The sequence below is a fragment of the Anthonomus grandis genome, chromosome 4 (assembly GCF_022605725.1).
Source record: "Anthonomus grandis grandis chromosome 4, icAntGran1.3, whole genome shotgun sequence".
Classification (NCBI taxonomy): domain Eukaryota; kingdom Metazoa; phylum Arthropoda; class Insecta; order Coleoptera; family Curculionidae; genus Anthonomus; species Anthonomus grandis.
Window position 1 is genome coordinate 42,000,599 of NC_065549.1, and position 18,058 is coordinate 42,018,656.

Sequence of the window (18,058 nt, forward strand, 5' to 3'; positions counted from 1 at the left end):
CATTACAGTCATTACATCTTAATGAATATACCCCTGATTTTGAAAAGAAATCTGCCTTATCTATTGTACTAACTAGCTGACTTTTTAAACTGTTTGTAGTTTTAAAAGCAATTGTAAGATTTGTAGACTTAAAAAAAAATTATATGGATTTGATGAGACCGTGACTTTGTGTCCTTACCTTTGTTTTGTTTTCGTTTGGTCTCTTAGAGAAAAATGGATGATACGTTTCTATTAATCAAGTGTAATATTCTTTCGTTCAAAAAAGTACAGTTGCCAAATTGTTTAAAAATAATGATTGCTTAACTAATTGCTACCTATGTAGAGACTTGCTATTTCTTAATCTGTAATTATTGCATATCGATGTGTTATAATTTGACATAGTTTGAAAGTGTATTGGCCTCTTATAATATAACAAAGTTCAACAACACAACATCATCTTTAACTTCACGTCACAAGTTCAACCAAAAATGTACATCTGGTGTAAACCAAAAATAAACGTTTATTCAACCATCGTGGATTGCTTTCTTAAATTTGCAAAAAAAAGTCGTTTGGAGACGGATCAGGAGATCTAGACGGCCACCTAATATCAGCAATAAGATACTAATAAGATGGTTAGGAAAAGAATTGGTTAAAAATTTTCTTACTGTACCCGTCAGGGCAGGATCAAGAAAGACACACAAATGAGGGCTCTTTTCTCAAATGATGAATGGATAATTACGTTTTATGATATGGAAACATTACAACTCAACTTTCACTTGCAAAACTTGTCGCGATATCTTCGAAATTCATCATTTTATTCATTTTCAGGTACGACGAAAAAATGTCGCAATTCATATCAAGTTTCTTCAGCCGGATTTTGAAAATGCAAAAACTCTATATGGCGCCCGTAAGACTGCGGCCTCATTCAACATAAAGTAGAAAACAATCTAATCCGTCTAATCCCCCTAAATTATTTTTTACTGTATATCCGTTGCTATTCCGAGTTTAAAGAAGTTGATGACAGATTATTATTATTTATAGGCACTTGATTGCGCAACTTTTTCGACATTTGGTGCACCCTGCATCAGTGGCGGCTCGTGGTAAAAATTTTAGGGTGTTCTGCAATTATTATTAGCAAAAAAAAACTGAATTATTTTTATACTCGTATATTACTTATATTTCACCTACTACCTATTTTTTATAAATTAAGTCTATTCTTCGTTCTTTCCTGATGGCAAACTTTGTTATAACTTTTTCATTAAAATTGTTAATTTTTGAGATAAACTTTTTTTCAATAGATAGCATGGAAAGTGCTGTTAAACGATCTTCGGTCATTGAATTTCTAACAAATGTTTTGACTCTTTTTAATGTTGAAAAACATCTCTCCGCCTTTGATGTCGTCATGGGAGTAGTTACCACAATTTCCAATAATTTTTTTGTCTCCTTCAACGTATCTCCCAGATTGTTGGTTACTAAAAATTTTAGAAGAGGTGGTGCGCCATTTAATGTCCTGCAATCATTTCTTGAATATAGAACATATAGTTCAGTTCGTAAACGTTCTTTATCAAGCATGGGATAAAAGGTACATATGGAAGTGAGCTTATCTTCAGGAAATTTGCCACAATATTCTCCAAAGCATTCAAAATTCGCATTTCAAGCTTTAAATTGAAATCTATCTTTTGCGCAATTTATAATAATATCACAAACTTCTAAAGCAGAAATCCGGTGATCAAATTGGCTGTTATTTGTTTTCGGGTGGCTCATCGCTAATTATATTTGTTGCCTCACTCATAACGTTATTAATATTATTTCGAACTTGAATGATACAGCGTTCAAAATTTTCAACAGCGTTTCTTACTAGAGTAGGTTCGATTTTTCTTTGTTGTAATTGATTGAATAGGATATCTACGTGGGGCATTACATGATGGAAAAAAGTCAGCCATAAATTGGAAATAGGATCATTCAATGCACGCCGAATAGAAGCGGCCGCACTACAAACTGTTTTATTGGAAAATTGATCTTCTATTTCATGCATACAAGCAATGAGAGAGGCTCTATTTTCATACACAACATTAATGGTTCGTATATTAAAATTCCATCGGGTGTTAGAGGCATGAGGGATTCTTTTCTTCACAATTTTATTCAATACTTCTACTCGTTGTGGTGAATTATTAAAAAACCCGGAATGTCTTGTAAATTTCCAAAAAATACACGTACTTGCATATTTGCAGAAGCAGCTTTAGACATAATCAAGTTTAACTGGTGGGCATAGCAGTGTACATAGTGAGCAAAAGGATATTTTTTACTAATGCTTGAACGCCTGCAGTGTGGCCACTCATCACTGCTGCTCCATCGTAGCTTTGGGCAATCAGTTTGTTGGGTGAATTTGGAATTAAAGGCTCAATAACAGTTAGAATTGCTTTTGAATTAAGTAGTTCCAAAATCGTTCAATTGGTTCACCATCGCAAACATATCTAAAAATAACAACCATTTGAGACTTTGCAGCAACGTCCGTTGTTTCATCCGCCATGATTGCCACAAATGGCGAATGATTAATTTCTTCAATTATTTGTTTATGACAGACTTCAAGCATACACTGTAATAAATCATTCTGTATTTCTTTGGAGGTGCCTTTAAATACGGAAGATTTCTTTAGATGATCACTTAGAGTTGCGTCTAATTCAGCAGAGAAGTTGATCAACCCACGAAATATCCCCGGATTCTCAGAAATATCACTTTCGTCATGTCCTCGAAGAGCCAGTTCAAATGCTCCACAAAATTTAATACAATTTATAATTTTTGATAAAATGTATCTATTTTTTGAGACATTTTCATTATGTTTTTGTATATTTAACCAATACGCAGAATCTAATTGTGTCATTATATTAGTTGATCCTCATAACGCCAATTCCATACAATTATGAAGATGGCTTTTAGAGTTTTCATGCCTTTTTATTTTCAAACTCAAATGTTCTAGATCGGTGATCCCTACTTCCGTCCAAGCTTTATCGCCACCAAAAAGTAGGCAGGGAAAACAGTATAAAGAATTCTTTTTGTTACACAAATCCATTAATTTTTTTAATAAATGTCTTTATTAAATTTACGCGTATAACTTTTTCGTCTACTTACACCAGCTTTTTCAATAATAATGTCTGGCAATGGTCTACATTTTGCTTTTAACTCAAGTTTTTCTTCATAAGAATGTTGAGAAAATCTCTTCACATTAATTAAATTAAACACCACTTCCATAGTTAATAAATAATTATATTATTATTGTCAATTCAACAAAAACAAAATCCGTACACGGACAAAATACAAAATCACACACGCCGTATTGTTTTAAGGTTCAACTCGCCGCGCCGAAACTACCCAAAAACTGCCAAGCCGCGAAAAAAAATCCCGATCTCAGGTTTCAAATTGCATTTTCCGCCTAGAGCTGGAATAAATGCAGCGAATTATCGGGTTATTTCAGCGTACCATTCCGATAGACACGGGGGTGGCGGGGAACAGCGCGGGTGTGCGAAGGAGCGCGTAGAGCACGATCGTGTGGACCAGATGATTATTTCAAATCGTCGACCGGGCCGACGGTACTTTACTTTACTCGGCTGTTGACTCGCTGATGCACTGGAGGTGCTGGCGCTTCGGCTGTGATGACGCGAGAGGGTTTGCGTTTTGTTTAATTGATAAAATAGGTGTAAAAAATATGCGGGACGGAGATTTTTTCTTTTTTTTTTTTTTGGGTTTTGGTTTATAGATCACATTTTTAATAGATTATTTAATTTTCTTTGGAGCTGCAGCACACATAGACCAGCCGCCACTGCCCTGTATTCTTAACGGTTTCCAATATCCCTTTAAATTATTTTAAACTGGACATTCTGTATAGTTGTGCCACAAAAACGTTTGTTAGTAACAAGTTTTTTGCTAATCTAGACAGCTATTTTTATGTGCATAAATGTTTTTTTTTTTATTTTTTAGGTGGAAACGACAGGGTCTAGTTCAGAATTTTATGATAAATTCTCTATCAGATACCACATTAGTCTTATTATGAAAGGTTAGTCAAAATATAATTTTTTTTTCTTCTATTAAGTTACCTTTTTTACATATACATTATTTTGATATCTTTTTCTTGTTAATATTAGTTATAATATATACTTAATGTTTTTTTTTGTGATGCTGAACAGTGTTTTGATAATTATTCTTTAATCAACAAAACATAAACAATAAGCAACAAAAAGTTATAAACAATTTAATTGTTTAAGTGTAAATAACTCGAAAGTATTGGTCATATCGAAATTTTTCTTATTAAAAAATGTTGCCTGTAAAATGTGCAACAAAAGAGCGAAAACCCATGTAAATTTTAAGGGGGTCAATTATTGGCTTCCCTGTACATTTTATAGAAAAAATGTAAGATAACTTTTTGAAGAGACCAATCTGGCAAACCCTCGTGCAAAGTTAAAAAAAAGCGAATTATTTCCCGATTATATTAATTATTCAGCCGGGGTCGAGTGCATGGTGCACTAAATAATTTAAATACAAATATCTCCAAAACGGTAACTCTGAGCGACTTCAACTTAGTATACCTTTTTTACGTAAAAAATATGAAAAAAGTATTATTTTCAATAAAAACTTAAATACAGTTGAGCACAAAAAAGTTATGACCTTATGAAAGAGAAAAAGATGTCGCAGACAGCGGCCCCTACATTGTACACTCAATTTATTAAAAAAATTAATTTCTCGACCTAAAAAACCCCTAACTACAAATTTTTGTGAAAAAAAGTTAACTTTTGTTAAAGTTATTGGGGAAAAACAAAAAAAAAGTTTTAAGTTTAACACCCTGTATCTCAGTTAATATCAACTTTTGGATATAGGTAAATATAGTTAAATCGTAATATTTTTACATCAGGAGTCTGTGGTTTTTCCATGTACCATTAATTAGTGGACACCCTGTATAACCAAATCTTATTTTAATTTTCTGTTTGTAGGTATGTGGGGTTCGCCAGTTCACAGGCAAGCAATTGTGGACGAATCGAAAACTGGCAATCAGTTCGTTAAGTTTATTAACATGTTGATGAACGACACGACATTTTTATTAGACGAGTCTCTCGAGTCTTTGAAAAGAATTCATGAAATTCAGGAATTGAGGGCCGACGAGGAGAAGTGGTAATAAAATAAACCTTTTTTTTTTAAATATTTAGTTTTGTTTAGCTAATATTCGTGCGATTTTAGACTTTTCGAATATTCAGGGTTGTGTATTAATAACGGATAAATTTAATAAAAAAAAGTTTTTTTTTTAATGTAAAACTTTCAACGACGGATTAATATTTTGACATTAAAAGTGCTATTTGTTATGAATCTAATAGTTTTAATTTATTTGATGCACTACTAAGTTAAAATTTTTCCGCCATGTTGAGAAGGCATTAAACCAATATGACTCCAGATAATTTATTACGCAACCCACCATACGGGAATCAATCACTTGTCAATTAAATGTCAACTTGTAATATGTCGCTAAAAAGAAAATTGTAATGTAAAACAATTTCATAAAAAATAAAAAAGTTATGGGTACTTCCGCTTAAACTGGAAGTTAAAAAATATTTTTTTAGTGTAAATTAAGCAGGCTTCTGACTTATACTCAAATCCAAAATAAAAAAAATATAACAATTTAAAATCCAAAAAAGTAGAGCCTGTTGCATGAGTAAAGACTAAATTAGAGGTAAAAATTACATGATGAAACCTTTTACAAAAAATGTCTTCAATATAACCTTAAAAAACATTATTTAGTTACGTGACATATCTTATAGTTAATAAGTAGCTACGGTGTTTTAGGTAAAAATAAATATAGTCATATCTTGATCTAACGTTCATTAGACTTTTTTTACGGCATCCTCTTACATAATTAATTTTATTTAGTACTGCGGGTTTTTTATGGCACACTTTATTTAAGTATATATTTTGGGATCAAAATACTCTTTAATTGCGAAATATTTGTCATAAAATACCAAAGCGAATTAATGCGAAAATATATTTAACGTTGGTACTTAGATTGACTAAGTTAATTATAAGTGCCTAACGAAAAAACACTTAAAAAACTAACGCTATAAAAAAGAAAACATTCTTTCATCATAATTATGAGGTTAGTCTAACGTTTATTTAATTTATTAAAATTCCATGAAGCATCTGGGTTAACTTAGAAAAAAAATTGGAATATTGAAACGTTGAAAATAATTATGCAGTTTAAATGAAATAACTTGTTTGATGTTTGGATATAATTAAATACAATTTCTTTTATATAATTCAAACATTTCTAAAAATACGCCTAGTTACTGCCTTTTATTTTAAGTTATCTTTCAAGCCGAAATCTAGCTAGTTCTCAGAATTGGCCTAGCTATTCTTACTATTTTTAAGTAACAATTTTTTTAAAGAAACATCCACGTGTCTTACTATTATTGATCAACTAAATGTAACTGTCAAACGTCAATTGCATAACATTGTTTGGTCATGACCTTTCATAGCCGTGTAAGACAAATGTGTCAAAATATTCCGATTTTTACAGAAAATTGCTCTTATTTCAAAAACCGAATTATGTACTTAGATATAGGAACACGATACCTCGTTAGAACGCGATTTCAATTTCAATTTCTTTTTAGAAAATGTTATAATATACAGGATGTTCCATTTAAAAAAATGCACATACCACAATTTTTGTATCTAGCGGTAAAATCACTAATTTTGAGCAACCCTGTATAAAGTGGAAGACATTTTTATAGTGAAAACTAATGTGCAATACTTCCGTAAATTACGCTTATAATTTAAATTTTCTGCGCGTTCCAGTGCCGTAGTAATAAAAATTTATTTGGAGCTATGTTTTGGTCAAAAAATAAAGAAAATAATTAATTTCTCGAAAACCACTAAAAATAGGTATATAAACACCTTATATAAAAACAATAATAAAGCGATAGCGGATCAGAAAATAAAATAATATACAGGGTATTCCATTTAAAATAATAAAGTTGCTACTACTTTTTAGTATAAGCGGCAACGCTGCATCGCTAAAAATATTTTTGATCGTTAGATCACTAACTAAAACTCATGATTCCAAATTTTCAAAAAAAAAAAAAAATATTTTCCGGTCTCCGTAAACGTCTAAGGTACCATCAACCCATCAGTCACCCTGTATAATTAGTTATAAAACAATATTTAACCTTTGACTTAAACATTTAATTATTTTTATTACTTAATTAATTATACTTAAAATGAATGGCGCACAAAAAGTCGACTGACCTACGCACTGAAAATCAAAATGTGGTAATTTTACAGCAAATACAGTAGGTCATATGTTGCCAGCAAAGAAAGTGGTAAATTTATTTTAGTACTGTAAATTTAGTAATATCTGTAAAAATGTGAATTTGTTGTTTTGTAATTTTACAGTTATCTTCTGTAAAATGTAAGCAATAATTATGGTAGTTTTTAAGCAATATTACTATAGATTTACTGTAGTTTTGTATTTTTACATTTGGTTTAATGCAAATTTAACGATTATATCCGCAAAAATCCTGTAATACTTAAGCATTGTTAAGAGACCCTGTAAATTTACTACAATATTTTTGGTGGTATATTTGCTGTGTTATTTTTTCTTTGGATTTAATACATTTTTGCTGTAATATTTCTTCAATAGAAAATAATTTTACTGCTTAGCCTGTTTTAATTTTTGTGCTATAATCTCAGTGAATTTTATTTTATTTTTTAATTTTCCGCCTTAATTCTGGTAATTACTGCTTTAATTGCCGTATTTTTTAAAACAATCAAAACAACAAAGTAATTATACCAATATTAGTTTTTTTTTTCAAATTATTGTTTCTTTATAAAGATTTTTTAAAAGAATTTAAACCTTTATTACGTTTAAAAAAGTGACCAATATATCAATAAATTACTCAAAATTGTGGGATTATTCCAAACATAAAAGCTTTTATGGAAAATAAAAAAATATATTTTCTTATACATCGTATCTAAAAATATCGTAGCATAACAAATTTATTTTATAGAAAAATGAACTTAATGGAATTAAACTTAAAATATTAGGATTTGTTAAGCTATATAAGTATTTAACATGCTTACACGTAGGAAAAATAATATGGGCCCCTTATTGTGTTTCCTTTTTAGAGCTATACATGTTATACTTATATTAATTTTTTACAGTTAAATATGTATGATAATATGTTTAATATTTCTTATGTAATTTAAAAGTTTAATTTCACTAAGTTTATTTATAAGGTACCAGGTGTTTCAAATTCGAGCCACATCATTGGGATTTCGGAAACGGTAAGAGATACAGGGTCGGTTAAATTGGGGCAAAGTTGCGTATTCTTATGCTTAACAAAATGCCGTTTTAAAATTTAAAAAATTCCGACTACGTACGAAGTTATTCGGAAAATACCGAAATTTTGGAAAATCGTTTTTATTTTTTTGTGAGGTTATTTGAAAACATATTTTAAAATAATTGACACTTTATTATTGTCACTTTTTCTCCTGTACCAGATGGCGTCGTCAAATTTAAAATCCGACGTTTCGTCTTTTGGCAACCATCATCAACTTTATTTTTTTAAATACGGCCCTGGAATTTTTTTTACTCATTTTAATTCCTCTTTTTATTCTTAGAGAAATGACATATCACATAGTTTAATTTTCCAATATTTTGATGTTAAAAATTTACTTTTATTAAAAAAAAGTTAATACTGTCCTGTTGTTTGAAATAAAAAGTAATAATTTATCTTAACACTATCATTTATTGAATAAATCAATGTTTTTGACGAAATTTTTTAATTATTAACATGGTAAAAATAGTATAAATTTGATATATTATACTAAATTTTAACAATAACAATAGTAACAACTATAATTTATTACTAATTTGTATGTTGAACAACACAAACTAAAAATAATAGAACTTAATGCGAAAAAATGCAATATTTTAAGTTTAAAGTAAATATTCAAATAGTTGACCCTGCACCTCAATACATTTCTGTATCCTTCTACGTAAATTTTCAGACACTGCCCGCTGGATAGTCCTGGCTCGTATACCCCTTAATTCTGTCAATAAATTTGCACGTAAAATGTTTATATTATTTGGGGTGTTCTTAAATAGTCTGTTCTTTAAATAGCCCCAAAGAAAATAATCCAACCGGGAAAGATCGGGACTTAGCTAGCCAGCGGCTTAACTAGCTGGCCAGCGCACCACCCCTTGATTTATAATCCACTGATTAGGAAAATTATGATTTAAAAATCGTGTGACATTCCTTCCATTATGGGGTGGTGCACCATCCTGCTGCCACCACAAATCGCGGATAATATCAAGAGGTTCATTTTCAAGAACATCGAATATATTTGGCAGAATTAAATCTAAATAGCGCTCAGCAGTTAAATTACCGTCGTATATAATAGGTCCCAAAATTCGATTCCTGTAAAGACCCACCCAAACATTGAAAGAATTATGCCCCTGTCTTCTTACTTCGCGGTTTTGTCTCGGATTTTCGACTGAATAAAAATGTTCATTATTCCGATTAAATAGCCCGTTGGTCGAAAAGTTACATTCATCTGTCCAAATTATTTTGTTTAAAAAGTCTTCATCATCTTGCAGTTTTTCGTTCAACCAACTGCAAAACTGAAGCCTTCTATCGGTATCTCCATGCCTAAGTTCTTGACTGATATGAAGTTTATAGGGGCGATAGCGATTTTTTCTCAATACTCTGTGGATACGGGTACTTGGCATATTCAATTCACGGGAAAATTGTCTGGTTGAACCTTGCGGATTTTGGGTAACCTTTAACGAAAGCTATCTGATAAAAAGTTATTGTGAAAGTATATCGTTGTAAAACTTACAGCATTAATAATCGCCTGCTCGGTTTCAGGATGCACTCGAGTCCCATACATATTTCGAGGTTTAGTGAAACTTCCATAGAGGCTAAGGTTCCTGTCCAAAGCTCCGAAATACGTATAATTAGGTTGGGGGCGCTCTGGATATTGCTCCAGATATTGTTGGCAGGAGCGTTGCGAATTTCTATTCAAAGAATAGTAAATTTGGACCATATCACGTTGTTCGCTACTGGAGAATACCATTTTTGATTTCACAAAATATCGAAAAAGCCAAATGTCAAACAGATATAAACAATTAATGACAGATGGTCGTCCATTTTTTTCTAATTCAAAGCCATCTTTGCTAATAAGAATTTTCAAGTTATTCAGCCGGAGACTTAGACATCAGGCCTGCAGAAAAATTTGTGAAAATATAATATAATATAACATATTAGCAATATTTTTACCATGTTATTGATTGAAAAACAACATCAAGACAATTTTTATTTCAAACAACAGGGCAGTATTAACTTTTTTTTAATAAAAGTAAATTTTTGACATCAAAATATTGGAAAATTAAACTATGTGATATGTCATTTCTCTAAGAATAAAAAGGGGAATTAAAATGAGTAAAAAAAATTCCAGGGCCGTATTTAAAAAAATAAAGTTGATGATGATTGCCAAAAGACGAAACGTCGGATTTTAAATTTGACGACGCCATCTGGTAGAGGAGAAAAAGTGACAATAATAAAGTGTCAATTATTTTAAAATATGTTTTCAAATAACCTCACAAAAAAATAAAAACGATTTTCCAAAATTTCGGTATTTTCCGAATAACTTCGTACGTAGTCGGAATTTTTTAAATTTTAAAACGGCATTTTGTTAAGCATAAGAATACGCAACTTTGCCCCAATTTAACCGACCCTGTATCTCTTACCGTTTCCGAAATCCCAATGATGTGGCTCGAATTTGAAACACCCTGTACAGAATAAACGAATATAAACAAAAGAACGTTAATCACCTAAAAATTGTACAAACATGTTTTGATACAACATTGTTCAAAAAATATATATATTTTCTTAAAAATATTGACAAAAAATGAACAGGAACTAAAAACATCAAATAAACTTCTTAACTAAAAATATATAAGAAAACTTTCCTAGTTGGAATTAAAATCACAAAAAAAATTAAGTCAATAAAAAACGAATATATAATTATATAATTTTATAAAAATGTAAAGCCGCGGTTATACCTACATATCTTTTAATTTTTTAATTAATGATATTACTTTTTTTTTGGATGCTGACACTTTCTTTAATTTGGTTTCGGAATCCAGATGGTCATTTCCAAGGTGGTACTTCTAGTACATCTTTGGGAAACTTAACACCAAAATTATAATATAAAGCAAAACATATAAGAAATGCATCGCAGAAAGTCGAGTAGCTTCTGCTTGGGTCGACAAATTGTTTTTCTATTGTTGCATAGTACTTTTTCTCTCCGTTTACATCTAAAATTTGTTAATTAAGATGTAATATTTTTCATATACAGTATATACATTGTGTCCACGGATTGAGTTTCCATAAGGTATAAATGACAAAAAAAGTTGAGTTGGATTACGGATCTGGGAAACTGCCGCATGGTCCGAAACTAAGATGTGATAAGAATGAGTCAAATCAATTAATATACATGCTGGTTTTGGACTGATTTTAGGAAACATGGCTAAGAATAAAGTGTCTTTATTTAAAGAGATATCAAAAAAATGGTACAGAAAAAAGTTGTTTGAAATGAAAAGTTATAATTGAATCCCAATGTTCACACAAATTGAGTCTATTTTGAGAGTATTATGTCTATAAAGTTCCATTGTATTTCTTTAGTAGGTTGAACAAATTACCACAAAAGTTACAGCGAAATATAAATGAAAATTTGCTTGTTGTGTAATTAATATAAGGATTAATAGTAATCTATATTGATAAATGAGTACTTACTCCAAGCAAAATATTAACCGTTTAGTTTGTAATACTGTCATATACCACTCACATCTACTAAAATGATAACACGGCTTTAACAACTCAACACCAAATGACGACAGCGAAGACTAAACAACAATGGCGGCGTCGAAAGTTGCCTCATGCGCCTTTACAGCGAATTTCAACCCTATTTCAACCAGTTTTACGGACCTCTGTAATTTTCGAGAGGTTATAACAGTTAATACTGTAAAATTGACGGACACATTTAGAGTGCGACCAAAACCCTATTATATACGAAAAGCAGTCGTTCGCATGATTTGTAATTTGTGCAGCTATTTTCTATTTTAATAATAATAAACAATCATTCTATTTTAAATGTGATTTTGCAGTTGAGTTAAGGTTAACGCTGTTGTTAATGTTTTAGGTCAAAACTGCCAAGTGAACAACAACAAAGCCGCCTACGTCAACTGAGTGCCGACGAACGGCAGTGCCGGTCCTATTTAACTTTGGCCAGGGAAACGGTTGATATGTTTCACTATTTGACGATCGACATTAAGGAACCGTTTTTGAGGCCTGAATTAGCAACAAGACTGGCGTCTATGCTCAATTTTAATTTACAGCAACTTTGCGGTAAAAAATACAAGGATCTAAAGGTAACAATAATAAATTTAATGGAACATATATTTCTAAATACTTATTGTTTTTTTTTTAGGTGGAAAATCCTGATAAATATGGCTGGGAACCCAGGAGGCTTTTAAGTCAATTAGTTGATATATATTTGCACTTAGACTGTGATAAATTTGCCGAGGCTCTTGCCAGTGATGAGGTAAGAATATCTCTTAATTTTATTAACAAATATTAACATTTTACTTTTCTTATAATAAATTGAAAAAAGTGTCTCTATTTCTTCAAACCAACTCGAATACCTAAGTATTATGAAATTGTAAAGTGGGTTTACAATGATGACCGCCTCCTCCTTGAACTTTAAATAACTTCTTTGGTTCTCATTCCTTTGTTCCTCCGGTTTTTTTGAAACATCTAACATCTAATTTTGTTCATATATAGCATATTTTGGTAAATTGTCGACTGTATATCAGGGTAAAATGTTCAGACATCAAAATTATTGAAAACTAGGCATTTTTCTGTACAGGGTGGCCCAAATTCGACCCTCATCATTGCGATCTCGGAAACCGTAAGAGATACAAGGTCGGTTAAATTATGGCAAAGTTGCTAAATATGATACTTAATAAAATGCCGTTTTAAAATTTAAAATAGTTCCGAAGATATCTGGAAAAACCTTTTTTTTATGACTTTATTTAAAATTGAATAATAAAATAAATAACACTTTTTCTCCTTTACAAGATAGCCTTTTCAGAATTAGAATACAACCTTTCGTTTTTGAGATACCATCATCAATTTTTTTTTTTAAAGATGGTTCTGGAAGTTATTAACATGCTTTACTAAGCTTTACTAAGCCTCTCTATTATTGCGTCTTTAACCCGATTGAATTGAAAGTGAAGGAAGTGATTGAAAACATTCGCCAAGTTGTACTAGAGACTAACTACTACTAGACTACTTTGAGACTAACGTATGGAAAAATTCTGTTAAACACGTTATTAAAAAAGATAACGAATATGTTACTCTGACCCCCGTGCCACCCATAGTAATTCAACCTGATCTAAAATCCAGCTCTGAAGAGTCAGACTTTTCTGAATAACCAGCCAGCGATGGAAAGTTTTTAATTATTTCTTGTATTATTGTACAAAATAAAATTATTACGCAAAATCGATTTTCCATTCAAGCAGATACATACATATACATTTCTGGAAAAGTAGGAGTTGGAAAAATTTGATAATTTGGTCTTTTTATTTTTAATGAGGCACCCTATATTGATATATTTTACATATATCAATTTGGGACTTTACGTCAAATTCTATATGACTATATGACATACAGTAATGGCCAAAAGTAGATAGACAAATTTAAAAAATAACCAATACTCTTTTTTTTTCGAAGTATTTTTTTTAAATTTCAACCTAAACCATCTACAATATTAGTATTTTGTAAAATACCCATTATTGTCTATTACAGTCTGACATCTACTTGGCATTGATTCAATAAGATTGTCTATGAGTTTAAAACCAATATTCTTCCATTTCTGTTGCAACCGTTCGAATAATTCACCTTTATTTGAATAGTTTGTATCCCTAATATCACGATCTACAATTTCCCATAAATTTTCGATGGGATTAAGATCGGGTGACTGGGATGGCCATTTTAAAACTGGTATTTTTTTTTCTTCAAAAAATTGCTTCATAATTTTGGAGGAATGCTTCGGGTCATTATCTTGCTGGAATTGGAATCTCAATGGTAAATTGTCTTCGATATAGGGCAACATAACATCTCTGAGAATATCCCCGTACATAAACCTGTCCATTATGCCCTCAGCAACTCCAAACTCGAAGCAACCCCAAACCATCACTGATCCACCTCCATGCTTAACTGTGGGTTTTGTGTACTTGTGATTCAAACGCTGGCCAGAAGGACGTCTAACATATTGAATTCCATCGGAATTAAACAAATTAAACTTCGATTCGTCGCTCCAGCAAACACGTTTCCATTCATGCTTTGTCCAGTGTATATGCTGACGGGCAAATTCCAATCGGGCTACGCGATTCTTTTTTGAAAGCAATGATTTTTTTGCTGGCCTACGTGCAAATAGATTCTCTTCTACCAACCTTCGTCTTACAGTCCTTGAGGACACATTACAAATCCCTAGAGCCTGTAATTCTATCTGAATTTGACGAGAATTCACGAGGAGTTATTCTGGCTAATTTAACTTGCGTACAGCTCTAATGTCCATTTTTTTGGTCGACCAGATTTATTTTTTGGCTCTAATCATCCTGTCCTTTCATATCTTTTGATAATTACCCAAACAGCTTTTCTTTTAACATCAAATCTACGAGCAATATCAATTTGATGATCACCCGCGCGATATGCATTAATAATGCGTTGTCTTAAATCAAGAGAGAATCTAATTCAGCGTGGCATGTTGCACCTTGAGTTAAAGAGAAGCAATACTATATTAATTTTATTTTATAAATATCTAGACAAAAAAATAATTCCAAAATTGTTTTTGTCTATCTACTTTTGACCAGCTATATTTATATTATTGCTTTATCTGGTAGCAATCAAAATATTTAACTGAAATTTATTGGTATCTTTTTATAGACCGCCTTACAAATAACAATAATTTAAAATCTAGGGGACCTGTGGGTAAATCTTTAAACAATTATATGAAAATAATACTTTGTCTATCTACTTTTGGCCACTACTCTACTTTTATTCTCAACTGTTTTTAAGTGATAAGTTTTTAATATTATATGATATTAAGCATAATGGAACAAAAATTTCTATTTTAACTTTTTAAGTCCTGTGAAATGTCGTTAATTTCAACTGTGAAAAACACATTTTTTGAAAGATAACAGAGGAAAAAAAGTGAAAATTGTTTAGTTTTGGCACCATAGCGTCATAACCTCTTAAATTAGTCATTAATTTACTAATTTAAAATAATAATTGTAAAAACACCTTGAAAAACAAAAAAATATTGATATAAAATATCTTCGGATTATATTTAGTTGTATTTCAATTTTATATATGAGACGCCACAGACTACTACAAACCCATTTGAAATAAAATGTTTTTACTTTTTTATTTTGGTCTGGTTAAACTGTACCATTTTTGTGAAATAAATGCTTTGTACGGTAGCTGTCTAGTTTTTCTAGCTTCTAGACAATGTTTAGATTTGATCTTACGAGCGGTCTGTAGTGCATGTCCAATTAAAAAGCATCGAAATACCAAAAAAAAATCTAAATAAACTGTATTTGAAACTCCTTAAGACAAGCATGTTTTTCAGAAGTTGACAAGTTTTATTAGTGCTTCTTTAAAAAATTTTAAGTAGAGAGGAAAAATTTTGAAAAATTACAATTTTCAATTTTGGGGTTCTAAAAAATGGACGTAGTGTTAATTATCAGGATTTTCCTTGACATGATTTGAAAAAGCACTTCATTACCTTGCAGTTGATTTAAGATAATAATTTTTGGTAAGTGTAGTTTTAAAGAAGGTTTATTGTTCAGAAATATTTAAAAAAACAAAAAAACATTAATCGCAAATATCTCAAAATGGGTAAAGAATTAAAAGAAAGTTTATAAGTTTATAACAAAAGTTAATCATTTTGGTCAGTAGAAGTTAAATTTGAAATATTACTGGATAAACCGTCACCCTGTCGATTTGTAACAATTTGTTCTCTTGAATGTGTTAATGCATAAATTTTTCTTTTCTTTTTTGTTCTTATAGAGATCATTTAGTCGGCAATTATTTAATGATGCAGCGTCACTAATCGATCGCGTGGGAATAAAAACACTTGGAGAGATCGAGAGTTTTAGGGAGTTAGGAGAAAACGCTTGTAGGATATTAGATCGTAATCAGAAGTAAGTATGTAGTTTATATTATATTATTTAAAAACTGATTGTATTCCTATATTCGTTATTTTAAAAACAATGAATATAACGTAAGAGATAGAGGTTCAAGAAATCCATGTCAATTTACAGCAGTTGGAGACTAATTCAAAACAGAAAAAATTAATTTGTTATAGAGTTTGTCTAGCTAAGGAAAGGTACACCATCTGTTTCAAAGCTGCGCCAAGTTTTGTCCCTTAATAACGCGCGATTAGCGACAGTAGCGCGCCTTTTTTTAATTTTAATTTTAGAAAAGTTAATTTATATTATTTTAAATAATAGTGTATTGTGTTTTGTTTACATTCGTTAGGTGCGCTGCTTAGTCTGGAATATGAGACAAATTAATATTTAAATTTCTCTTTTTTAAACTAAAATTTAAAACAGCTTGTTGGCTGCCTCTCTGATTTTGTGCAAAGCATAGAATAAATAATTACCAAAATTAGAAAAATTATAATTATCTTATTATCAGGATTAGGATATAGAAACCCAAAAATAGACTTCGAAAATAAGACTATAAGAAAAGACTTCTCAAAAATATAATTTTATACGATATTTTTATATAATTCGGATAAGTCCTAAATTATGCATCGCACATGATGGTAAATAATAATAAATTGAGTCAGCCAAGGCACCTGTGAAAAAATATTATAAATAATTCTTAAAAGTTATAAAAGATAATTCGTCTACCTGTTTTCAAAAAATGACCTGACTGAAGGATATAGGTAAAGTCGAAATTATACCCATTTGTAGTTACGTCATCCAGGTGAGAAAAAACGTATGGTGTAGATATTTTTACCAATCAATATTAGGTTAGAAAGTTTACCATTGCCTTCAGAAATTAACAGTCTGCTATGTATTTTTATACGTTTAGAAATTAATAAATGATTTATTTTAGCAGCATATTTTTATATTCGTGTATATACTTTCATTCCCAAAAAAATTTAAAAAATCTTGTAGTATTTATTGTATTATTAACAAACTTAACAATTAACAAGTATTATTATAATTAATCAATAATATCCTTATTAACAGGTCAAATTTCCATGTATTTGTTTTTAAAATTGTATACTAAGTAGGTATATTTTTAACGATTTAAAAATTGTTTCTGTTATACCTTAATTTTCCCCATTTTAAGTTATTAATTTTTTTACAGCGCCAATTTTGACCGAATAGGTTTTAAAACTAATAACAATTTTATATTTTATTTAAGCACTAATATATTATGTAGTCTTGGGCGCTCTCACAACTTTATTTGTTAATTTAAATTTTCATATTAGACTAAAAATTACTTCTAAGAATACAAAAAAAAATATAAATAAACATTAGGTATTTATTGTCCATATAATACTGTGGAAAAAATACATAATATATTTACCTAAAAAGTAAATATTTAGTCTGAAGATGATTCAGACGATTTTACCTCTTCATCCGTTAAGATATTATAATCATTTAACCAATCGTCGTCAGATGAAGAAGTGTTGACAGTGAATTTTAAATGGTCCATTGTAGTATCTAATATACAGTATCGGACAAAATTAGAGAGACTCGACTACTTACGTCTTTTATGTAAGATAAAAATGATTAAATTCCTCTTTTAGTGCTGAAGGATGTTATGTTTTGAAATAGTTTAAAAAGGCACTAAAATAAATTAAAAAAAAAACATTTCTCAAGATTTATTAGGAAAAATAAAAAAATGCAAAAAATTCTGTGCGACAAAATTAGAGAGACTTATCCTTAAAGTACATT

At 30.4% G+C, this 18,058-nt stretch overlaps 1 protein-coding gene across 2 annotated transcripts in view; it reads left to right on the top strand.

The window, feature by feature from the left end:
* LOC126735413 (ubiquitin conjugation factor E4 B) overlaps positions 1-18,058 on the top strand; it is a 64,486-nt gene that overhangs the window by 34,847 nt on the left and 11,581 nt on the right. For both annotated transcript variants that reach the window (XM_050439389.1, XM_050439388.1), the window contains exons 13-17: positions 3,955-4,030; positions 4,962-5,139; positions 12,220-12,448; positions 12,508-12,621; positions 16,152-16,285. In XM_050439389.1, the coding sequence (XP_050295346.1) occupies positions 3,955-4,030; positions 4,962-5,139; positions 12,220-12,448; positions 12,508-12,621; positions 16,152-16,285 (731 nt within the window). The remainder of the gene's footprint in view (positions 1-3,954; positions 4,031-4,961; positions 5,140-12,219; positions 12,449-12,507; positions 12,622-16,151; positions 16,286-18,058) is intronic.